The following is a 27116-nucleotide window of genomic DNA, read 5'->3' as shown; positions in this document are numbered from 1 at the left end:
TAAGTATGGTTCGTCCATTAATGGAGTACGCAAACAGTGTTTGGGATCCTCACCAAGAATACCTAATAAAAGAAATAGATAGTGTGCAGAGGAAAGCAGCAAGATTTGTAACAGGGGATTTCATGATAAATAGTAGTGTATCAGAAATGTTAAAGGAACTAGGGTGGAAAATTTAAGTAAGAGAAGGGAGAAAACTCGACTTATAGGATTATGTAGAGCCTATACAGGAGAAGCAGCATGGGGAGATACCCGTGAGAGGCTTCAGTTGGAAAATAATTATATCGGCAGGACTGACCACAAATATAAAATTAGAAGGAATTTTAGCAGAAGCGATTGGAGTAAATTTTCATTCATTGGGAACGGTGTGAAGGAGAGGAACAGTTTACCAGGGGTAGTGTTTGATCCTTTTCCAAAATCTGTACAGATATTCAAGAAGAAAATAAACAGCAACAGAGAAAGTAAATGAAATGTTAGAGGGCATTCGACCAGTGCAGGTTAATATAAATAAAAAATTTGTGTGAATAAATTAATTCCATCCCCTGGTCTAAGGAGTTCGACAGCCAAAGTAGGGGACTGCCTGTAGGGGTGAAGTACAGTGGGGACTTCGAGGGCCCTGGGACCACTACAGTAGCTGTGAAGGCCCTTCAGGAATTCTGAAAAGTGGTGGCAAAAGGGGCTCTGGTTAAGACGCAGCAGGTCGTTATGCTACTTAGGTTCCAGAATGGGTAAAGAAAAAAAAAGTAAATAAATGCAATGCAAATTTTAATCTTATACCAGTTGTACAGTATCATTTGAAGTAATTCCACATACTGTATATCAGTTGACTATATTTGTAAGTAGTACAGGAGATATTATAAGTAGAATTTTGTAAACAATATAAATTTATTAAGGGTGAGCTGTTGTTTAATAGAAAAAATTGTTAGCGTAAATGGTATAATATTGTATTATAGGAAAATTTTCTTCTCTTGTTAATTTAATATTTAGTGCTTGACAATAATGTATTTTGGTGTACCATTTGCCACCGAGGTAGACACCTCATTTGCAAGTAAAGTGATTTTGATTTTGAAAATGACCTTAATAATGTTGTGTGTGTTGTGTGATGGGCAGTAGGCAATGGTATGATGATAAACGGGGTTAAAAGTCAGGTTGTGAGTTTCACAAATAGGAAATGTCCCCTCAGTTTTAATTACTGCATTGATGGGGTGAATGTTCCTTTTGGTGATCATTGTAAGTACCTAGGTGTTAACATAAGGAAAGATCTTCATTGGAGTAATCACATAAATATGATTGTTAAATAAGAGGTACAGATCTCTGCACATGGTTATGAGGATATTTAGAGATTGTAGTAAGGATGTAAAGGGCAGGACATATAAGTCTCTGGTAAGACCCCAACTAGAGTATGGTTCCAGTGTATGGGACCCTCACCAGGATTACTTGATTCAAGAACTGGAAAGAATCCAAAGAAAAGCAGCTCGATTTGTTCTGGGCGATTTCCGACAAAAGAGTAGTGTTAGAAATTTGTTGCAAGGTTTGGCCTGGGAAGACTTGGGAGAAAGGAGATGAGCTGCTCTACTATAGGAGTCTTTTTGAAGAATTTCAGTAATGCTCAAAAGAATTATTCTACATACAATCGAGAAACTTCTCACTTATTACCATAATATATCTTAAATAATTATTAGATGGTAGATCATTCACATTTTACAGAGAAAATTAGAGTGGACAACATCAGTAGAGAAATAAGTTTCAGTAGAGTGTTTAAAACTAGGAAAGATCATAATATGGAGATAAAGTTGGAATTCAAGAGGACAAATTGGGGCAAATATTCATTTATGGGAAGGGGAGTTAGGGATCGGAATAACTTACCAAGGGAGATGTTCTATAAATTTCCAATTTCTTTGCAATCATTTATGAAAAGCTAGGAAAACAACAGATTGGGAATCTGCCACCTGGGCAACTGCCCTAAATGCAGATCAGTATTGATTGATTGATTGATTGATTGATTGATTGATTGATTGATTGATTGATTGATTGATTGATTGATTGATTGATTGATTGATTGATTGATTGATTGATTGATTGATTGATTGATTGATTGATTGATTGATTGATTGATTGATATTAAGCAAGAATAATTACAATGAGAAATTTTGTGTTTCAGGAAGATGACAGGTTATTTAGTAAAAGTACTACTTCCCTAGCAGGCACAACTTTCAATTACGTCAACTCCATAATAGGAAGTGGAGTTATTGGTAAGTTTAAATTTATGATTTCAATTAATTTACCTGTTATTTGTTCATTACATTACCAATGTTTTTTGAGATGTGTATAGAAGAATCATTCAACACATCACATGGGATGAATTCTTAACCTACCAACCATTTGAATGAGAACTAAGCAATCAACCCTCACCAGGATTACTCGATTCAAGAACTGGAAAAAATCCAAAGAAAAGCAGCTCAATTTGTTCTAGGTGATATCTGGCAAAAGAGTAGCTCCACAAAAATGTTGCAAGCTGCTCGACTAAGTGGTATGTTGATAAAGATGTTGATTTCCATAGAACACTAGCAGTGGCTCTATGTAGCCTACGCAGTGGCCTCTGCGGTATGCACCAGCCGTGTGTCTTGGTAGGTGTGCTATTTACCAACTGATGAGCCCAACATAGCACACTGGAGCAAAACGCTGGCAACCAGGTATGAGTTAGCTGGTAAATTTATAATGTCCAATAACGGACCAACTATATTGGTATTATAAGTGGTATGTTCCGAGCTGTCAGTGGATGATGCTGAATGACAACAGTAGACGAATAAGTTTGAGTGGCGTCTTTAAAAGTAGGTACGATCACAATATTAAGATAAAGTTGGAATTCAAGAGAACAAGTTGGGGCAAATATTTGTTTATAGGAAGGGGAGTTAGAGGTTGGAATAACTTGCCAAGGGAGAAGTTCAATAAATTCCCAATGTCTTTGCAATCATTTAAGAAAAAGTTAGGAAAACAACAGATGGGGAATCCGCCATGTGGGCAACTGCCCTAAATGCACATCAGAAGTGATTTAATTATTGATCTTCTTCTTCCTACCCTTTTTACATATTTATTGGGGTCAGCCCAGTTTTACTGTCAGATGCCTTTCCTGATATGACTGCTATGTAGAGGAATGTATGGCATTCTCTATTGCATGTTTCTGTGGGGGTTGGTAGTGCAGTGTGTTGTAAGTAGATGAAGAGAAATATATTAGGACAAACACAAACACCTAGTCCTCAAGCCAGAAGAATTAACCATACCCAGTAAAATACTCAAGGCCGGAAATCGAAACCAGAGCCCTCTGAACTGAAGCCAGACACTGACCATTCAGTCTAGGAGCTGGTCTGATAACAATTATATAATGTTGTTCATAAATATATAAACATTTGAATTGAGGTAATTGTTATGGTTGTCTAATTTTCATGGGATATTTTCACAGTAAGATATCGAGGCATACAAAATCTCCAATTGGATCTTTTCCTTCAGATGATGAGTGGTTCAAGACTGCCCACATTGACTTAATTGGACTCTTGCCACAATCCAATGGTTTTTCATATTGTCTGACTTGCATTGACCAATTTTCAAAGTGGACAGAGGTAATTCCATTAAAAAATATAATGGCAGAAAGTGTGGCATAAGCTTTTTATGAAAATTCTATCACAAGGTAACAGATCAAGGAAAACAACTTCAGTAGGCATTCTTTCAAGCACTGATGAAGATTTGTATGCGTAAACTTGCACAAACCACTAGTTACCATCCCCAGAGTAATTGTAAAGTTGAAAGATTCCATCAGTCACTGAAAGCGGCAATCCAAGCTCACTCCACCATAAAGTGGACTGAAGTTCTACCAACCGTCCTCCTAGGAATGTGTTGCACATTGTGAGAAGATTCTCAGTCTTCAGTAGCTGAAATGGTTTATGGAACACCGATCAGATTGCCAGGAGATCTCTTTGTACAATGTCACGCTGCACTGGACCGAGATCTGCCATCATTTCTCATCCTGCTATGCTGCAACATGAACAACTTGAAGCCTGTCAAGCGTCAGCACAACAACAAACTAACTCCATTTATTCATAAAGGTCTACAGCATTCTAATCATATATTTGTGAGAGTCAACAGTATGAAGTCCTCACTGGAGACGCAATATGATGGCCCATATCCAGTGTTCCAAAGGTCATCAAATTAGTTTACCGTGATCGTCAAGGGTAAGAACGTCATTTCAATTGATCACTTGAAGCCTGCCTACTTACTGACTAACGGAAGTGGCCAACATCATCTGAAAACACAAGATCCTCAGATGAACTCCCATGCCAAACCAGCAGAGGACAACCAGCAACAGAAGACTACTCATTTCAGGAGAACTGTCCATTTCCCTTCTTGATATCTGGAAGTTCTGAAGGGGGAGTGATGTAGGGCCCAAATGAGTAATGCACTCCTTGATATTATGCACATTGTGTAGTCCTTGGAGAGAAGAAATTTTGACGCAATGTTTTGATGTCTTTGGAGATTGTTTTTATTGTTATGACTGGATACTGTATTCACTCATAGTGAATTAGAGTGCAAAAGAATGTTGTAGTATAAAATAAATAATAAGTGGTGCATGGCACTAGACTCCTACAATTAGCATTTGATCACCTTGCTAGGTCGTCCTCTAGGTAAACAGAGTCCTGGTAATGTCATTAAGTGAACCATTGTCTGACATGGATTTTTCCAGCATATTCATCTAAATAAAAAAACAATTTGGAGAACACAATATTCTGGACTTTTTTCTTCCAGACCAGACATGGCTCATCAGTTTTGAGACTAGGGGTTCAATCAGAGGTGCCAAAATATTATTTAACCTACACTCTGTAATCCATGCTTTTCTCTCATACAGTATATACGGTGCTACTTTTGAATGCGGAAAAACACCACACCCCTACATGTTGTGCAAATCACAGGTGATTAGAGGATATATTACCAGGTTACTACATTAATGCTGGTGTCTAAATTCTTGATAACTATCAAAATTATATGGGAAACATCACCACATCTTTGAAATACGTCTCTTGTCCTTCACGTTAAGACACACTATATAATTTCATTCTTTGAATTGTAAGTATGTACTTGAGATTATGCCTTACAATGTTACAAAATGGCCATGACTATTGTGCAATTTTTGGCGCATGTCCAGGGTTCAAGGTTGTTGTGAGTGAACAGGCTTTAAAGTTTGATTAAATGTGAGAAACTCACATCAGACTGATGGTGGTGCTGATGCTCGTGCTGATGTAAAAGAACCATTTTAATGCATTTATAAGATGTTACTGCATGGATCACGTTAGCTATGACTGAATCTATGTTCATTAATTATTCTTTCTGCATTCCCCAGGAATACCGCTTGCACTTTACTCTGCTGGATTTGGGCTGGGTCTTGCCTTGCTCATATTTATGGCCGTTGTAACGGATTATTCCTTAATTCTGATGATTCGAGGAGCACATTTGAGTGGGCAATTCAACTACCAAGGACTGATGCGAGCTGCTTTTGGCAGACCAGGTTTTATTGTACTGAGCACTTTACAGTTCATTTATCCATTTATTGGTAAGTAGAAGCAAACCATCTTTTGACATTTTGTATAAATTACTACAACCTATAAACTAATTAAAAACTGAGAAAGTGCACATCAAAATTTGAGATAAAGATGCTCCATGCATATGGTATATGTGCCACACACCAGCTTTTATCAGCTGATCCTGGTTAAAAATCCATCTGTCCATCCATCTGTCCATCCAACCATCCATCACTCCTTCCGCCTGTCCATCTGTCTGTCCATCTGTTCACCCACCCATCCATCCATGGAAAGATATTCTTATACCTTGCTCTTCTCCTAGTCTCTATTTTTCTTTGATTTTATATTTTTTACTGTTTGTTGGTTCATTTATTTATGTGCTGGAATCTTTTCCTTTATCTCCTCTACTATCATTTTCATCCTCCAAACCGCAAAATTGAAGAATGCAACACCTTAATTCTTATTAAAAATTGTTGTCAAAAACTTCCTACTGAAATGTGTGTTCAAACTACAAGGACAGATTTATGAATCAATGAAATTTACAGCCAATTTTATTACAAAAGTCCATAACTGAGTCCTGAATCAGGTGCACTATCCATAAAAAGATATTCTAGCAGCCATTGGTTGGATAGGCTCATCCTTATCCCTATGTGGCAGGGGAGAGAAGGCACTTTGTGAAAAATCCTGTGAGGATAACTATTTGAGAAATTTAAATTATTACCCTGTGCTCCACTGAGTGGAACATTCTAAAACTAAGGAAGGTTGTCTAGTTCGTACTAAACTAATGAACTGTTTTCCACAATGAAATTTCCTTTATGAGAAAGTATAATTGATAAAAAAAAAAAAAAAGGAAATGGGCCAATATGTGAATTGAACAGATGAAATAATCACACAAAATTTTGTTTCAAAAAGGAAACATTTTTCAGTAACCTCAAAGGAGATAGTGAATATGATTCAACTGATGTCAATTTTGAAAGCTATTCTGACTCTAAGTGGTGTTGCAGGTCCAGATTTGAAACTCATGTCTAACTCTCTACAACTGTGTGAAACAGTGAGCCACAACCCTACAAATTTTCTATTTTTATTTAAGTTGCTAATCTCAGAAACACTGTAAAAGTGAACAACAGCAATAACTACACTAGCAGAATAAGATGCAGGATGTCCGGAAGTAAGTGAATGAGGAAGAGCATATTTGCATATGACTTTGTTAGAGGGCAGTACATGAACAGAACCAGAGTGCAGTACAGTGTAAGAAAAAGGAATAAAGTATTGACTGTAGAATAACTGTAACTCATTAACAGTTCAGATCCTGCAGGGGGAGTAGAATGTTGTTTCCAGAGTCGTACTGTTCTCCAAAGCTATGTTAAACATTGTTAGCATAACAGGACGGCATACATGCACACCACCTATGCAAATAACAGAATTTAAAAGAAGTCATGTTGTGGACCTCCTGAGGCTTGATGGTCATATTAGAGAATTGCACAGAATGCTGAATGAAAAGCCTCAACAACACACCAGAACTTACACCACTGGTCAAAGTAAGGTGCACATGGTTGTATGCCTGTTTCTGGTTAGGAGAGACATGCAGATGTATGCCGAGACCATTGTATAGTAGGGTTAAAGTAGACTGCACAGTTTGCATAGACAGGTTATGTGTTAGCTATGACCATCTGTGACTACTTGGGATAGACCTACAAACACAGGTGCGGCTAGAGATTCCCACTCATGGCTCGCCACCATCCAGCAACATGGAGTGGAGAAAGAAGTGCCTGGTGGGATGAATGACAAAGTGTTTTCAATCAATCAATCAATCAATCAATCAATCAATCAATCAATCAATCAATCAATCAATCAATCAATCAATCAATCAATCAATCAATCAATCAATCAATCAATCAATCAATCAATCAATCAATCAATAAATCAATCAATCAATCAATCAATCAATCAATCACCACTGATCTGCATTTAGGGCTGTCATCCATATGGCAGAATCCCTATCAATTGTTTACCAAAACTTTTCTTAAATAATTTCAAAGAAATTGGGAATTAATTGAACATCTCGCTTGCTAAATTATTCCAATCCCTAATTCCTTGTCCTATAAATTCCTCTTGTTTACATCCTTACTATAACTCCTCAGTACCCCCATAATCATATAAATAGATCTGTAACCTTTATTTACAACCTCATTAATGTGATTACCCTGATTAAAATTTTCCTTATATTAATACCTGTAGTTGGGCCCACGAGAGTTGGGCATTTGAGCGGCGAAAGCAATAACTATGAAGTACACTGTGTTGTCATAGTTACCTCCATCAGTGACATATCACACTTTAATACAGGCTGAGTGTTTAATGAAACATGCGGGCCTAATGTAATTCAATAAACTTTGACCCATTCTGAGGCTCCAACAAATGATTCCATCATTTCAAACAGAACACACCATTGTCGATAAACATGAGATTTCATAATCACTAACAAAATCATGTTTCTGACAATAACCTCAACAAATGCACATGTTAAATATGGAACAGAACTGCACAGCTAGCTACTGATTAACTTACAACAAAATAAACTAACAACAAAAATAATATTCAGAAAACAAACACTTAAATACATAAATCACCAAAAACTAACACAGCTAACACAGTACCTCTCTGAATAATATCACAAAAGCAACTGAGAGCAAGCCAACCCACATGGTAAGAGCTCCCTTAAATGTGGCAATGTTACTATTGTTGCCATAGCTACAGACCATTTTCAAGCAGAGTTAGTCAACTTTGCCTCGCCTGTGGCACTAAACGTCAGACTCCAACTCTCTTGGGTCTTAGTATAGGTACTTTCAGTGATCCCCATGAAGGAATTTCACTCTATCAACACAGTAATTTAAACTGAGAGGACTTCTCCTCTTTGTGAAACTTAAAACCTTTAACCCTGTTTACTGTTATACCATTGTCTGCTCTCCAACTCGCAAAATTGTCAAGGTCTTTTTATACTTGCTCACAGTCCTGTAACTTATTTACTACTCTATACAGTATAACATCATCTGCAAAAAGCCTTATCTGTGATTCCAGTTCTTCTTCTTCTTCTTCTTCCTCTCCTAGCATTTTCCTGCTGGTGCAGGGTCTGCTATTTTAAACTTGGCTCAAGATTTTGCATGATCTTGGGCATAATGTAGTCTTAAGTTCAGACTCTTCATATCAGCGTTTACTGTGTCATACGGGCATTGCTTTGGACATCCATGTAAATGTTGCTTGTTAATTTCAAAGGAACGGTTGAAATTAGCAACTGTTCCAGGTGCAACCCGCAAGTACATGACCATACCATTGGAGACAATTTTCCTGTGCCTTCTCAGTGATGGGTGCAATGACCTTTTGCTGGTGAATGGTATCATTTTTGACATGATGCAGGAGTGTGGTGCCCATCGACCAATGGAACATATGCATTTCCATGGTGTGTAATTGGTGCTCCTTAGCTTTGTCAGCAGGTCAATATTCAACACTGCATAAAGCAACAGAATGTACTATCATGCAGTATATTATGGATTTCAGATGTAGTGGCATCCGTCTGTTGCACAGTACACCTCTGACTTCCCTCCATCTCATCCATGCTGCCTTTATCATATTTTACACTTCATCATCTATCCCACCATGAACATTGGGGTAACTGTAAACACATATCATAATTAATGAAAAAAATAATTTAAATAATTATAGACCTGTAGTGTTTCATAATATACGTTGTCCGACTCGTTGGCTGAATGGTCAGTGTACTGGCCTTCGGTTCAGAGGGTCCCGGGTTCGATTCCTGGCCGGGTCGGGGATTTTAACCTTCATTGGTTAATTCCAATGGCCCGGGGGGTGGGTGTTTGTGCTGTCCCCAACATCCCTGCAAATCACACACCACACATAACATTATCCTCCACCACAATTACACGCAGTTGCCTCACATGGCAGATGCCGCTCACCCTCACCGGAGGGTCTGCCTTACAAGGGCTGCACTCGGCTAGAAATAGCCACACGAAATTATTATTATTATTATTATTATTATTATTATTATTATTATTATTATTATTATTATTATTATTATTATTATTATTATTATTATTATTATTATTATTATTATTATTATTATATATGTTTAATTTCTACAGCTACACTTTAACACTATATTTGGTGTTTACATTTAACCCCTCGGAATAAATGTAAACAGGTGGGGGTAAATGTAAACGCCAAATTAAATCACGAAATAGTTAAGATGTGAATCCTAAACTCCATATTTAGATGAAAGGAAGGTGTAGAAATACAATGATATTTTATAATTGATGCTAATTAGTACTGGGAACTATGTAGAGTAAAATATATCTAAGATAAGTGTAAGTACAAATACCCTCGTCTACCCTAACATGTCATCCACATATAGTCGAGAGAGGTGCAGAATAGCAAGTTATAGCAAAATATAAATTTAATAAATGTGAGTTAACACAACACAGTCAGAAGTGGAGGTATTCAAGCAAGGCATGTTCAGACCTTTTATTATCAAATGGTAGTAACTTGGAAGGCCTTCAAAGACACCTTTGTGGGAGAAGCCAAAAACCTATGTGGAGTTACAAGTACTATCAAAAGAAAAAAGGAGACACCATGGTGGAATGATAGAGTGAAAACAGCGGTGAAAGAAAGAAACCAAATAAAGAAGGCACTGGACAAGGAGAAACAAAAACAGGGACATGAACGAAATGAACAAGAAATACAAAGACTTCAAGGAGTATACAGGAACAAGAAACTTGCAGTAAAGAACATTGTAAGGGAAGAAAAAGAGAAGAAATGGAATGAGTTTGCAGACAAACTGGAAGAGGACAGTGGAGGAAATATGAAATTGCTATACAGAGTAGTGAAAAACAAGCGAAGGGATCAAGAGACCATAAAAGCAATAGAACGTGATGATGGAACTCTGGCACAAGAAGAGGGAGAAATTAAACAAGAACTCAAGATCTATTTCGAAAAGCTGCTGAATGGAGATACAGAAAACATAACAACGGATAGAGGAGAGCCAAGTCGAGGAACCACAACTGAACCACCAATTACGTGGCTTGAGGCTGAAAATGCGCTCAAGAGCATGAAGAAAGGAAAGGCAGTGGGCGTAGATGAACTAAGTGCAGATATGCTGAAAGCAGCGGGAGTTCCAGGAATCCAATGGCTCTATAGACTGCTCAACAAGATATGGGAGGAAAATACTATTCCTGAGGACTGGAAGATGGGCATCATTGTACCTCTGTTCAAGAAAGGAAGCCGACGAAAATGTACTAATTACCGTGGTATCACACTACTGTCTCATGTCCTGAAAATATTGGAAAAAATTATAGAGACCAGAATCAGAGATATTGTTGAACCAATTTTGGAAGAAAAGCAGTATGGTTTCAGACCAGGAAGGTCAACTACAGACCTTATATTTGCAATTAGGATGCTAATGGAAAAATACTGGGAGAAGAACAAGCCTTTATTCCTAATATTTTTGGACATTGAGAAAGCATACGATAGTGTACCAAGGGAAAGAATTTGGCAATGCATGAAAGAACTTCAAGTGCGAGACAGCCTCATAGACAAAGTGAAAATGTTGTATAGTGGGAACAGAAGCTGTATTCAAGTAGGATGTGGTTTGTCGGACTGGTTTGAAACAAAGAGAGGAGTGCAGCAGGGCAACTCATTGTCACCACTTCTATTTATTATTGTAATGGATGTAGTAATGAAATCTATTAAAAGGAAAGAACATGGAGATATCAAAGCCTTCACATTTGCAGATGATGTTGCGATCTGGAGTGACTCAGAAGATGAATTGGGAGAGAGAATACAAAGCTGGAATGAGGAGTTTAAGAAATATGGTTTAAACATCAGCAAGACCAAGAAGGTGGTGATGAAAGTGTATGGGGAAGGAGCAGAACCAATAGTCATGTTAAATGAAGCTCAACTGGACAGTGTTCCAGTTTTCAAATACTTGGGTAGCGTTATATCAAATGACAACCTAGCAAAACATAAGGTGAACAATCGAATCAATAAGGCAGCACAATTTTACCACCAGGTAAGACACCTGCTGTGGGATGAGCAAATACCCATGAAAACAAAAATGACATTGTACAAGTCCTATTATACACCAATTCTTACATACAGTCTCAAAACCACAACACTGACCAATAGAGATAATTCCAAACTTCAGGCAGCTGAAATGAAATCCCTACGCACTATGATCCAGAAAACCAGGAAAGACAAGATTAGGAATGAGAAAATTAGAGAAGAAGTAGGAATAGACAATTCTCTCCTAAATAAGATTCAGATATCAAGACTGAAGTGGTTTGGTCACATGAAGAGGATGCCAGTAAACAGAACTGCAAGGAAGGAATTTGACAGAAAGGTAGAAGGAAGACGACCCGTGGGAAGGCCACGAAGGAAATGGATAGATTTAGTTAAGAGCGATGTAATGCTGAGAGGTCATGATTGGGACAAGTTGGTGGAGGAAGAATGGTACAAGGACAGGATGAGATGGAGGAGGCTCATATACCACACCCGGGAAACTGGAGATGGTTTAGGATGATGATGATGATGATGAGTAACTTGCTATTGTGTGGATCACACAATCACGAACCATGACGTCCGATCAATGAAGAATTCATTTCAAACAGCGTAAAAACAAAAGTATGTGATGAGATCTGTGAACGGCCATCACAGTTAATGAGGAAGGACATACCAGTACTTGTTGTCCCTAAGCACCTGTCTCATAGTTTACCATCAGATTATGCTGGAGGAATGAAAAGAAACATTGTGGCGGAGGAGTGAAGAAAATTTGCCACTTTTGCCTAAAAATGTGCAAGAAGTTCACAGTGCTATTGCCATTATGGACATACAATCCAGCTTAGAGGAAAATATGCTTCCTGCAAAAGGCAGAAAGAATAACATTACATTTTCTTCTGCATTAAATTTGAAGTACGTGTGTAAAAGAGGATTCATATTAAAACTGCCTGTAGGAATATTAGGGTTAATCTCCCTCAGCTCAATGGCAGTATGAAATTCAATTTTATCAACATACTGAGGATTAGTACCTATTGATGCTTGTAAAAAAAAAAAGGACGGGGTGATGGGGCAAATACATCCGATAGGTCCTGCCCATAGTTGAAGATCAAGTCCTGGCACCATACCAGACCACTGGATAACAAGAGTAGAAGAGTAGATAGTGAAGAATAAATTATTTTTAATTAACCATTGACACTATATACTTTTACAGCCAGTTTTGAATTGCGTATACATATTAAAAATCCACATGTGCCCATCTTGAGCAAAATTCAGGCACCCAGGATCTCTATAAGCACAGCAGTTGAAAGGGCCATTAAACCCATAAAATCCCATCATCACCATAAGTCCTATGTGTGTGTCAGTGCAACATAAAGCAAATTGTAAAAAACAATTATTTTTTTTTCGGCTATCCTGTGGCACGGTTTGATTCATGGCTCTGCCAAGGAATTTGATTTTGGTTAGAGGTATTGGAATGGTATTTATCAGTTTGTACATGGAATGTAAAAGAATGACAGCACACCCTCTATGCTATATAATTGATTATTGTATTGATTTCTGAGTCAATGATTATCTAACTGAAATTGTGCAATGATTTACCTTGTTACAAAAAATTAGCTATTATTATGTATCAGTGATGTGATGCCACACAACCAAAAATAAATGTATGGGAATATTTCCATACCAGGTTTGGGAAAGATTTGGAAAGTACACATTTCAGTACTTTTGCTTTTGCAGAGGCTATCAGGAGTTTACAAATACTAGCAAGATACCCGTGCTTCGCTACGGTTTTAAAATAAAGTTATTATTCAAAGCTTTACATTTTGGAGAGTCCACTATCAGCTGAGCCTGTAAAATACGCCCTCAGTTCACATGTCAACAAACGGTTTTGGGAAAATGATTATTTTCTGATCTAACACTCATTTGAACCCCACACGGAAAATTTTGAATGTTTTAAACCCTATCTTATTTAACATCTAGGATGTAAAAGCAGCCAATCCATGAAATTTTGATTTTCTATGTTAAACAGTAATGGAGGAATGAATCATTTTTAAGGGGTGAATATTTTGAAATATTTATTAACATCTAGGATGTAGAAAACCACCCTTCATAAAAAAATTAAGTTCGTGTCCAAAACGGTTTTGGAAGAATGGATATTGTGGTTTTTAGGGTCAATTACCATCTGTACCTCTCAGGGGAGAAATGTTTTGAAGTATACAGTATATTACACCTAGGACATAAAAGAAGACCCTTCTCGTAAAATTACCACTTTGTATGCCAAACGGTTTTGGAGGGAGGAATAATTTAGTTCAGGGAGCTAAACTCATTTGACACTTTAGTGGTGGAAAGTTTTAAAATATTTCCTATTTCACACATAGGATTTGGAACTTTGCCTTGGTATGTTAAACCTTTTGGAGGAAGGAATAAATATATTTGGTTTTGGATCTTAAACACCATTTAACTCCCTGAGGGGTTAAATTTGTGTCAAACCTTCTGTTATTTAACACCTAGGATGTCATTTGACATTTTAACTTCGTAATTCAAACAGTTTCATATAAATGTATATTTTTGTCATCATTCCTCATCCCCCAGTCAAAACCTCTTAGCGGTGTATAGTTTTAAGTCCACTTCTTATTTGTAACCTCATAAAAAGAATTCAACTCCTTTTACACACCCTTAAGTTGATTCCTTCCTCCTCCGAACAAAAAATGTTGTTTCTTTATTTTTAAAGGAGATTTCCAAATACCAATTTTCACGTCCATAACATCCTTCATTCTTGTGATGTAAGTATCCTCATACAAAGAATTAAACTCATTTTTTAATTCATTTACCCACCCTTAATTGGATTTTCCAAAAGCAAAAGAATACGTTTCTTTATTTTTAAAGGAGATTCCAAATACCAATTTTCACGTCTGTAATATATATATAAAAATTCAACTAAGTGCACTTATATTCACCCACCCCACCCGTTTAATTGGATTTTCCAAAAACAAAAGAGTATGTGTTACTTTATATTTAAAAGAGATTAAAAATACCAATTTTCACGTCTGCAACATATTACGTTTTTGAGATATACTCATTTTAAAAATTCACCCCCCTTTGTCAGTCGTGTTCACCCCCCCCCCCCAGTGTGGCAAGAGGCGTTTGAGGAATAGGAAAGGAAGTGGGCGCGTGGTAAGATTTTCTCTCACCCATGAAATGAATGAAGAAAATCATCATTATATTACATATTTAGATTTAATTGGTGATTTAAAGCTTTCTGTATTTATTTTCATAAGAATTATTGTATTTTACAATATTTTAGTTACAAATGTACGATATTCCACGGGCGCGTTGTGAGTTGGAACGGGAGCGGGAGCGGGCCCGGGCACATGGTGAATTTTCTCTCACCCATGAAATGAATGAAGAAAATCACCTTTATAGTACATGGTAAGGTAAGGGTTATTCTGCCTGAAGGCAGGTCCGAACCTCCGCAAAGGTGTTCCTGAGCCGGAGTTTACGTGCGGTAGGGTGGCCAGTTCCTTTCCGCTCCTCCATTCCCTTACCCCCCACCAACAGCGCGTGGCAACCCATCCAACTCCTGACCACACCCAATGTTGCTTAACTTCGGAGATCTCACGAGATCCGGTGTTTCAACACGGCTACGGCCGTTGGTTTATAGTACATATTTAGATTTAATTGGTGATCTAAAGCTTTCTATATTTATTTTTGTAAGAATTATTGTATTTTACAATATTTTAGTTACTAATGTAGAATATTCTACCTTGCTTAACAATGCCAGAAATAGTAACGTGACAAGGCGCAAGGTGAGGGAAAATCTCACTGAAATGCAAGGATGACAACAATGCACTGCAAACAAAAACAATGAACCTTCACCAGCAGCAACAGTTGCAGACTTATGTAGAAAACAATTAACTTGGAATACCTAAAAGGAGAGACTCGTGCGCATAACCACTGTGCAATGGGATATGATGAAATCAAGGAGTGAGAGATTCCCTCACCACACACCTGTTGCCCAGTTAGGTTGGTTTCCTAAAAACAAAAAAAATATGTGTTTCTTTATTTTTAAAGGAGATTCCAAATAAAATTTTTCATGGCTGTAACATCTTCAGTTTTTGAGATATAAGTATCCTCAAAAAGGTATTCAACCCCATTCTCACATTTTTTCACCCCTTAAGAGGATTTTTCTGAAAACAAAAAATACATCTTTCCTTATTTTTAAAGGAGATTCCAAATACAAATTTTCATGTCTGTAACATCTTCAGTATTTGATGGATAAGTATCCCCATAAAAAGAATTCAACTAAGTACACTTCTCTTCACCCACCCCATCCTGTTAAGTGGATTTTCCAAAAACAAAAAAATTACGTGTAACTTTTATTTTTGAAAGAGATTAAAAGTACCGATTTTCACGTCTGTAACATGTTACATTTATGAGATACACTCATTTTAAAAAATTCACCCTGTTCACCAGTTCCAGTTTTTGAGATGTAAGTATCCATAAAAAATATTCAACCCCTTATTCAGTCCTTTTTACACCCCCCCCCCCCCCCCACTGAAGTGTTTTTTCTAAAAACAAACAAACAAGTGTTACTTTTTCTTAAAAAGTGATTAAAAATACCAATTTTCTTGTCTGTAACATGTTAAGTTTTTGATATGTACTGTACATATGCACATTTTAAAAAATTACCCCTTTAACACTTTTCTTGAAAAATAAAGAAAGACCTATTTTTTGTTTTTTGAAAACCTATTTAAGAGGTGGTGAACAGGAGTGACAAAGTGGGTGAATTCTTAAAATGAATATATCTCAAAAAAGTAATATTTTACAGATGCGAATATTGGTGTTTGGGATCTCCTGTAAAAGTAAAGGAACACACATAATATGTTTTCTGAAAATCCACTATGCAGATTGGTCATTTGTGTTGATAAAGTGTAATTTACTTTTTATAGTTCTGTACAGAAGGTGCTCAAAATGGCTACCATGAGCTGTAATACAGGCGTCTATGCACCACATCATTGACTCTCTCACTCGTTCCTATATTCCATGCATCTGTCGTATCTGCTGACACCCTTGCTCTATTTGCAGACGCAGCATTTCTAAGTTATGAATAGGTGTGGCATACACAATGGCCGTCAAGTGACATGAGCAGGCCACGGTGTCAGTCCCTGACGCCCTATCCATTTGTTCGGGAATTGCTGATGTAAAATTGCTCTAGCAGCAAGAGCAAAATGAGGCAGTGCTCCATCTTGCAAAAACTATATGTGCTGAATTAAATCCAGAGGAACGTCTTCCAACAAACCGTGTAAATCATTTGTTAAAAAGGCGCAGTATGATGCTCCTGTCAATGTTCCCAGTAAAATGAAAGAACCAATTAATATGTCACCTATTATTCCAGCCCAAACATTAATACTGAACTTTTGTTGATGTCTGGTTTGCACAACTTCTCTGGGATTTTCATATGCCCAGATATGTGTATTGTGAAAGTTCTGCACTGCATTTCTGGTTAACTTTGTTTCATCAGTAAACAGAATAGCAGAGAGGAAATGTTGCTCCTGAACACACATCTGTCGTAACAGGTACAAAATGCTGCTCTGGGTGGAATATCAGCTGCACTAAGACCTTGGACACTTTGAAGGTGATAGGAATGAAGGAGCTGTTGTCATAGAATCCTCCACACTGTCATATGAGTCAAATCCACCCTTGCCACTAATTTCCTGGTACTGCTCCTCCTATTTTCCTTAATAGGGTTGAGAACTTGTTCCTCTGTGTCAGGTGTTCTTGTGCTCCTAGGCCGTCCATTATCAGCAACCCGTCTACTAAACGAGCCTGTTCCACAAAGGCGCTCATGTATTCTTTGGAACATCTTGTAGTTTGGTAAATGTCTATTAGGAAAGTGTTCCGCATACAAACACCATGCTTCATTTGCATTACACTGAGCCTGTCCTTACAGAAAGTGCATGTCTGCCTTTTCCTGATTCGAGTACCCCATTGTATCACGACTTGTACTGTACGTGCACTCAGTAACAACTGACAATATGTATCACTCCATTTGTACTTTATGTGCAATCAATAACAACTGACAACACGTATCACTCTACTTGTACTGTATGTGCACTCAATAACAACTGACAACAGGTATCACTCCACTTGTACTGTACATGCACTCAATAACACCTGACAACACATATCACTCCACTTGTACTATACGTGCACTCAATAACAACTGACAACAGGTATCACTTCACTTGTACTGTACGTGCACTCAATAACACCTGACAACACGTATCACACCACTCTAGCTTCTGACCTGTGTGGAAGTGCTTACTTTGCTACGCAACTGACTGGCTTTGATTGCAAAACAAATGCACACACACTTGAATAGGGACAAAACATAAGTGGCCTGTGTGCCCTACACAAATGATTAAAAAGCATAGTGAAGTGGTCTGTGTTATGCACACCACAAACAATGCCCATAAACAGGGAAAAAAAGCAAATAAACCATATGTTTACAGGATATGTTCTGCTTGTTGTCAGGTCCTCTATCAAATCCCTGGAGCTTTCCCACATATTTAATTACACCTGTATATACTGGCCTGAAAAGTAACTGTAAACACAAAGAAAATAATTGAACTTGAGCTTCCTTTAAGTGCAAAGCTAAAGAATTCCACAAAACTGGCAAATGTCAAAACTTGCTAGTGAGCAGGATTGAATACATATCTGAGATAACAGGAGTAGAAGAGTAGATAGTGAAGAATAAATTTTTTTAATTAACCATTGACACTATTTACCTTCACAGCCAGTTTGGAATGGCAGGATATTGAACATGCCTCAGGCAATTTCCCTTGTCTGGGTTTTCTAAGTGGCACCTCATTAGTGCAGCGGATTATCACCCTCAGCTGCCGCTTATCTGGGAAACCTGGAAAGATGGAAAGCTATTCATGCACTTTCACTAGGTGCCAGGCTGTCATCAGCTGTCCTGTAAATCTGCTGATTACATTTCCCCTTGTCGGGTTTAAGGTCTAGTATTAATTAACATATCATCCAGTGTAGAACAGTCCAGTGTCCAAATCAGTCAGCTTTGATTTCTGTCAGGGTACCCTTCTGTCCAAGTGTCATATGATTGAGCTAAATCCCCCTTGTAAGGCACTAGACTGAGCAGAGTAGGACTACACATAATTCATGGCATAATTTTGTATTACAGCAATGAGAGAATTATATAAGTAGAGCATGCATTAGCTGTAATACAGTAATGGTACGTTTATTTATCTAGTAGTGTTAAAAAGTGGGTTATAATTTGAAAACTCTAGGAACAATGGACAGTTTGTAATTAGAAGGGAAACTGAGGGTGAAAGTCCATATTCCAAAAACAACCTCCATTATGGGACTTTTCCAGATGTGGATCCTTGTAGATCTTCATCCAGCCTTAATGAACCATGCCATTCTCATCCAGCATTGGGAGAGAAATCAGAAACTGCCAAGAAACTGAAGAAGCATTTTAATCCAGACTGGAGTAAAGCCCCTCAGTGGCTTCTTTGTGATCAGGTAAAAGATACTCTCCTTTGTTCTGTCTGTAAGGAAACATTTGAAGAGAAACATTTCCAGTTTTTGACAAAACCAAAAAGGAAATGACTTTCATTAATACTGGCTTCTGTAATTGGAAGAAAGCTAAAAGTGCATGAACTTTCACCCTCTCACAGGGAAGCAGTCCTGAAATGTAATTGTTTACAAGGTGGGGTCAATATACATTTTTGTTAAAATTATTTTCATTGCTGCTGTACCTATCTAATCAAGACCTTGCTATTAGAGGCCATACCTGAGAGTACGATGTGAAGAATCAACTGAACTACAGATGTGACTTCAACTCCCTGGTGCATTCATGATATCGTCGCTTCACCGGTAAAAGGTTGTAATCCACAAAGCTCTTTCTATCCGTTATTCTCCTTAAGACTGGTCACGCCTCCCAGCCACATATGGATATGCAGCCCATCAGAACAATGTCCGTTGTGTTTGTTTTCCTATGCCGACGAGTAACCGAAAATGAACCTAACATGCATTATACAATAGGAGTGCATAAATACGTAATGCAAGCATACATTTGTATAGTACGGTACAGTAAGGTTAATTTTCCTTTACAAATGGGCATAGGAAAATGAACACAACAAAATTTGTTCTGATGGACTGCATAACCATATGTGGCTGGGAGGCGTGACCAGTCTTAAGGATAATAATCGATAGGAAGAGCTTTGTGGATTACAACTTTTTACCGGTGAAGCGACGATATATAAAATGAAAACTTGATATAATGAGCCACACATTTCTGCAAAAGATAATTGCAGAAGTTAAATGCTCTTTATATTTTGAAAAAATATGTGATGAAATAGCTGATTGGTCTCAGATTCTTCAGAAATTGAGGAGCTATTTTTGGCTTTGACAAAACAGATTGTACATCTTTTTCTACCTTATTTTGTATAATTTGTGATGTATTTGTTTGCTCAGTTTCTTTGGATTCAGATCTATCAGAGAGTGCAATATCACATGACGAAAATAAGTGTCTTCTAAATGATTATATGTGTTGTGGTTTTTGGTCAAATTATCAGTCCTTCTTTACCAATGACCTGTTTAAGCTGTCAAGGATGACATGTCAGCATTGATGACAGCCAAACAGTTACCTTAAGTCTGAAAGTGGTCATAATGTAGACATCTGAGTGTATTATGTGTCGTTCCAGGTTACCACATGGTCAGTAGGCCACAGTATTTCTACTGTGCGGAAGGAATTTAGAGAATAGTTTTAAGAAGAAAATATCACCTGCTGAGGAACATTCTGGATGAATGACACTGAAAAATGTTAGAATTAATCATCATCTTGTACGAGTGTCACTGAATGGCAATTCTGTTCCATTTGTTGCTTTTGTATTGTATTGACAGACAATATCTTGTTAGCCAATGTCTTCTACAAGAGTTAGTTGCCATTTATGACAGCACAGAATAAGTGCTTGTTGCCCTCTCAAAAGGTTATCATTGACAATGGAACACAGACGTACCAGACTGCAATGGTGCTTGGACTGGTGTGAATGGGAGGAGGAAGGGCAGAATATTGTGTTTCACTGTGAAACACTGTTTTATTGAAATGGTCATCCTTTTCAAATGGGACCTGGTTAGCAAAATCATCAGGCCTATAATCGGACAAGGTTTGTCACACCAGCACAAAGAATTATGGTCTGAAGAAGTGGATATAACAGCATACTCCTAGTGCATAATAATTCTGATTGATCAGCATCTTGGTCTATGGTCCTTGGGGTCACAGATTTGGATTCGATACCCCGGACTTTTAATGGACATTTAACTGCAAATTTTTAATTGTCTTGGCTTGGGGGCTGGGTATTTTTGCTGTCCCCAATACTCCTGAAACTCATACACCATGCATAACACTACCCTTCACCACGCTAACACACAGTGTGATATATTATACACAGCAGAACCCACTCATGCTTATCGCAGGATCTGTCTTACAAGGGCTGCACCAAGCTAAAAATAGCTGCACAAAATAATAATAATAATAATAATAATAATAATAATAATAATAATAATAATAATAATAATAATAATATCAATATGAATGTCTGCCATGTTAATGATGTGCTAAAAAAAATTTCTAACCCATGTCATATTTCACCAATTTGTGATATCTGAAGCCATCCCTTTCCAGTTTTGACTCAGTCTATTCATAACTGTTAGGTTCTTCAGTTTGCCAAAACTAATTTTGAATAAATAAATTTACAAGTTACCTGATAAGGAAAACATATGGTAACAGAATTATACCTGCATTTCAAGAGTAATAAGTGCAGGAAGTGATTACTCTCTTATATATTCCTCTTTGTTGTCTTTTACTCACACATTTTTGTCTTTTTCTTCATTCTTGTAATTCAAATTCATTATTTATTTATTCCATTCTATCTTTCTTTTTTGAGGTGTCTGCAGTTAGGTTCCCTATGATTATCAAGCATATCCTTATTTCTCTTGGAGACCATGAACCGAGGGAGTTGGCTGTACAATTTGGGCTGGCAGTAGAAATGAAAGTTTTAAGAACATCGGTTAAAAAGACAAGGAGAGATAGAATTCAAAATATTAAAATCAGAGAAGAGCTAAATATAGAACCGTTAGTACAGAACATACAGAAAGCAAGACTGAGATGGTTCAGACATGTAAAAAGAATGGGAATGGAACAGGTAGCAAGAAAGGAATTGGAAAGAGAAGTTAAGGGAAAGAGACCAGTTGGAAGACTGAGAAGAAGGTGGATGGATCAGGTTTGGAAGAACATTTGAGAAGCTGGATTGGATGTGGTGGAAGTAATGGAGCAGGAAAAGTGGAAGGATAGAAAGGAGTGGACGAGGCTTGTTAACCACACATGGGCAACTGGAGTAGTGCATTAATGATGAATCTATTAGCTTTCATTCAGAAGATAGCAAGGTCAAACCCCACATTAACTGCTCTGAAGATGGTTTACCGTGACTTTTATATGTTCACACCAGGCAATGCAATGGGACTGAACCTTAATTATGGCCATGATCACTTTCTCTCCCCATTGTTGCCAAAAACCTATCTGGGTTCGTGAGATGTTAAAATAGTAAAAGAATCAGGGGAACATGAGCTCATGAATTTTAAGGAATTCTCAGTAGCTTCATAATGGGAAAAGAACATTCTACAAACAGTTTTTTGACTGTACTGTATACTAAGGTTGTTTTATTGATAGCTTATTCGCTTATCTTTCATGTTTCCTTCATGGATTGAGAAAAAGTTACTTGGTTAGACACTCAGGTAAACTTCATATTGACTGCTGCTTTTGAAAGTGTAGAACTGCTAGGTCTGCATTCGTATTTTCCTTCTTATATCTTTTCGGGTTTAGGAAAAGTTATTCTACTGAAGCTGAACTTGTAGGATTCCAGCAAGATATAGCAGATATTTTAGATTCGGGAGGTCAAATGGACTGTAGCATGAATGACCCAATAAGGTATTTGATAGGGTAGATCATGGGGGACTACTGGCAAAAGTGAGTGAAATTGGACTAGACAAAAGAGTAACTGAATGGATGGCTATATTTCTAGGAAAGAGAACTCAGAGAATTAAAGTAAGTGAAGTATTATCTGATCCTATAATCATTCAGAGGGGAATTCTTTAAAGCAGGATTACTGGACGTTTATGTTTTCTTATATATACCCTAGTTGTAGTATCCATCATTCACGGGACAATCACTTGGCATGTGCATGATTACATTTTTGTCCACCACTGATGTTGTTCCTCAGATTCTGAGGCCCATACGTGGGCATTCTTCTCCCTGTCAGGCAGTTTTGTACGCACCTCTGCTGTTTTCTGTTAAGTGTGTATACTGCTAATTTCATTTAGCGCCTCAGAGCAGGGATCGAATAGCTGGAATACTATGATGAGGCAGTGTGTTATGTACCATTATTTATCAGAACACGTACAAACCAGTGGAATGCCATACTAACAAAAAAGAAAGCTATCTATCATTCCAGCTACTTCCCACCAATATGCAGGCAGGCTGTTCTACTCGGGGTGAAGCAGTAATACCATCTATTGGAGATGAGTGGCAACAGAAGAGACAAAGCACATCACAACATACAATGGTCAATGTAATGTTACTGATGTAGCGTTATGTCTCCTGTGCAGACTTTGAATGTTGCTCTCTCCAGGGTGAGACCTGCTTACATAGGCTACTGCAGGCTCTCATGTATAGTATTAAGCACTTCCCTGGAGGCAGCATCAGCCTGATTATCTGCAGAGGTAACAGGGCACCACAAAAGGCTAACATCCCTCTCTGCTAACTCTTTATATAGAAGGACATACACATGTAACAAATAATGATGAGAGTGAAAAACAAGCCCCCAGCCTGTTTTCATAGAAGCCACAGTGCCACTGCACTATTGGTCCACACCTGGTTGTGACCTAGCGGAGCCAGGTCGGTGAGCACCAAATGCACTTCCAAGATGGTGGCAGTGGTCTTGGCAGCGTGTACCCGCACTGGAGTCTGGTAAGCTTGGGACCAGGCCTCCCAGTTGGTAGGAGCGATGGCTGCCAGTGAATACTGCGTGGCGTTGGTGTACACATTGAGGACAATGGTGCCAGGCTGGATCTGTTGAGGTGAAGCAATGTAGTCAGAAGTTAGGAGACACTGAATCCAAAAGAATTCCCTGGAAAATACATGTTTGGGAAGGAAAATGGGCCAGCCCTTAACCCATGCCAACCAGGAAAAATGTTCAGAAGCTTTTTGCAGCTGAAGATCATCTTCATAAGAGCTGAGCTCTTGAGTGAAAAGCTGGAGGTGGCACTGAGTAACATAGTGTAGTGATCACTCCTGGCCCTGAATGTCGATTATCACTCCTAAATAAGTGACAAAGGAAATGGGGGTCAGAAAAGACTTTGAGAAGTTTAGGGTGATGCCTAGGATCACTTGGAGGTATAGGAAAATGTCGTGGGCCATAAGCTCGTCCAGGGTAGCCCCGTGTACGAGCCAGTCATTGAGATAGGCAAACATAGTGACAGGAAACTCCTACCCGACAACTTCCTTAACGGCAATCACCCATCGCCGCATAATAGATGATACCAGGCCATGACCCATGGGCAGGCGGTTCTAGCAATACTGTGTCCCGCAGTAACAGACACCGTAGTGAGCATGTGTTGCTGGGTTCGTGGGAATTTGAAAGAAGCTGAAGTGAGTTAAGGTCCAGCTAAATAGGCAGGTGATAGGCCGGGATCGAGGCTAGAGACTGAGCGGGCACTTTGAGAGAGAAACCAGGAGTGATGATGTATGGCGTCCAGGGGCTCAGGTCGTAGATAATCCTGGTGGACCCCATATCCTTCGGCACCAGGAAGAGGCAGAAGTGCAGTGGCCTTCCTCGAGAAGGCGGTGATGAACAAGATCCTCGACAGCTGCATCCATAAGGGCTGATGGTGGTGTTGGCCAGAAGAAGTGGGGAGGGGCATCCTGAAGTGTTGCCAGATTGATTCCAGAGTGAAAGATCTCAGTAGCACAGTGTTCACAGGTGGTGTCACACTACGAGGCTGGATGTGACAGGTTCACTGCAACAGATACATATCGATTGGGCTTGCAGCATGGCAAGCAAGCTGGCAGCTGGTATGGCAGGCGAGCCAGCGGCAGAAGATGAAGGTGATGAAATGGCCGGAAGCAGCTGACATCATACAGGAGGTCATCAAGATCGCCAGAAGTGCCTGATTCTTTGGTGGGAGTGCCCACCTGTGGATCCTCGTCACCCTAGGGGGACGTCATCGCTCAAGATGTCCCAAGGGGCAGAACTTAGGTGCAGCTCCTCGACTTGAGGGTAGACTTCGGCTGGGAGCGGGGGCAGCTGTGGCTGGTCGTCATCTGTATTGTTGGATTCCTGCCAATACTAAAGAAGTGCAGTAAGCAGGTCCAGGACCAGCTGGAAGGTGACGATATATACTAGGGTTAGCGAGGAAGACTGCTCTGCACCTCAAGCCTCGGGCTCCTCTTACTACGATGAGTCAGTGTGTTACGTACCATTAGTTATCAGAATATGTATGAATCAGAGGACTAGCATACTAAAAAGTTACTTCCCGCAAATATTCAGGCATATTGTTTTAGTCGGGATGCAGCAGTAATCCCATTCATCGGAGGTGAGTGGCAGCAGAAGAGACAAAGCACATCAAAATAAGCAATAGATAATGTAATTTTATTGCTGATCAATTGTATGGGCTTTCAATATTGTAGGCCTTCACATTTAGTTTTGTTCTGACTTTGTGATGATGTTGCATTTAATGTAACGGAAGTCCTTCCTCCTTTCAACACTCCCTCTTGTGTTATTCTTCAAGAGATCATTCATGTACAGTTATTTTTCTCATTTTTGTAATCATCTTCACAACTTTCCTTGTTGATATGGGCTGATGACCGTGCGGTTTTACACCTTAAGACAATCACGACAAAACCACCACTATCACCAGTTAACACGTTTGAACAGTGATGTTGATATGAACTAAGCAAAGAAAGTCTGAATTCATGAATTGTATTATAGTCAGTTCAGTGAAACTGTGCAAGACATAAATGATTGAAACTGTATTCTCTATATCATTTGTTATGTAGTAATTTTCAATAGGACCAATAGGTACTTAAAAATTAAATTTTAGGCCTTCCTTTAAACTACCATTTCACCCAGTGTTAGTAAAATAATGTATAGCCTAGACTACAGTGCCTTATTCCCCGACTTTACATACAAATTTTCATTCAATTCTGTTCACCCTTGTTTTTGTGGCTCTGCGTTATTATGGACTTAGCAACAAAAGTCTATATTCATGAACATCTCTGGTATCATAGCCTGCATGGTATAACTGTATGAGACATAAATGATTGGAAATTGTATTCTATATAACCTTTGTTATGTAGTATTTATTGATAGGACCATTAATAACATGGATATTTGAGAATTAAGTTTTGGGCCCTCCCCAAAACTAACATTTCACTGAGCAGAAATAAAATTATTTATAGTAAAAAGTGAAGTGCCTTACTCGCCAACTTTACATACCAATTTTTATTAAATTCTGTTTAGCCACTTACTCGTGATGTGCATACATACGTACAGAGGAACTTTAGTATCTTTTTGAAGGGACTGAAAAAAGTTGGACATCAAAAGCAGGGAAAACATGCTACCGAAAACACTGTACTGTATTTACTAAGTGTAAAATTAATTTTAAAAAAGTGTGTTATAGATGTAGGCGTGAAATTGCCAACCATAAGAATTAGTTACATGCACTACTACAGTTAGAACATAAACATAGGTGTGTCAGTAACTTACAAAGGGGAATAAATAACAATGTAAAAATGTGTTACAGTATATGAACTTTAATTCTAATAATACATCTTAACTCACAATCCAACACAAATATTTATACTGGTTTGAAATACATTTGTATAGTCAATTGCTTTCTTGGTTTTAATTTTAAAATTGTACTGTCCATCCTGTTTAATAAAGTCATTACTTCGTCATCAATTTCAAAACTACACAGGAATCTCTTCACTATGTCCATTGCCTCCATCACTTTTGACACTGTAGGAACTTGCTTCGGATGTGGATTGTCATCACTTTCATCCTGCACTGATGCTTTTTCCATTTTCTGCTCTTCAAGTATTTAATCTGTTGTCATAGTTTTACATACTGGAACATTGTTATCAGCTCTGATGTATGTTTTGAAAGTGACCTCTCCTGTTATTCGGTGCCATTCTTCACTCAAAGGAAAATCAACTAGCGTGACGTCATCAGCGCGAGCATGACAAAAGCCAGCTGCATTGAAGCAGTTCTGAATAGTGTTTTGCTCCACAGAATCTCAGGCAGCCTTAATGAAATGCATGGCATCTAAGTCGGTGATTTTTCACGTCGTCAATTCCACTGCAGCCAATCTTCTCTGAACCAGCCTCTTACGATACTTCTGCTTCAAGCACCGTAT

General features: G+C 38.3%; 1 protein-coding gene across 1 annotated transcript in view; it reads left to right on the top strand.

Moving 5' to 3' along the window:
- Positions 1 to 27116, top strand: part of LOC136863587 (putative sodium-coupled neutral amino acid transporter 11) — a 144680-nt gene that overhangs the window by 22187 nt on the left and 95377 nt on the right. The window contains exons 2-3 of the mRNA XM_068226004.1: positions 2159 to 2249; positions 5387 to 5596. Coding sequence (XP_068082105.1) covers positions 2159 to 2249; positions 5387 to 5596 — 301 coding nt within the window. The remainder of the gene's footprint in view (positions 1 to 2158; positions 2250 to 5386; positions 5597 to 27116) is intronic.

This window comes from Anabrus simplex, chromosome 2 (assembly GCF_040414725.1).
Source record: "Anabrus simplex isolate iqAnaSimp1 chromosome 2, ASM4041472v1, whole genome shotgun sequence".
Lineage (NCBI taxonomy): Eukaryota > Metazoa > Arthropoda > Insecta > Orthoptera > Tettigoniidae > Anabrus > Anabrus simplex.
Note: the sequence above shows the minus strand (reverse complement) of the source record. Positions and strands in the feature narration are given on the sequence as shown.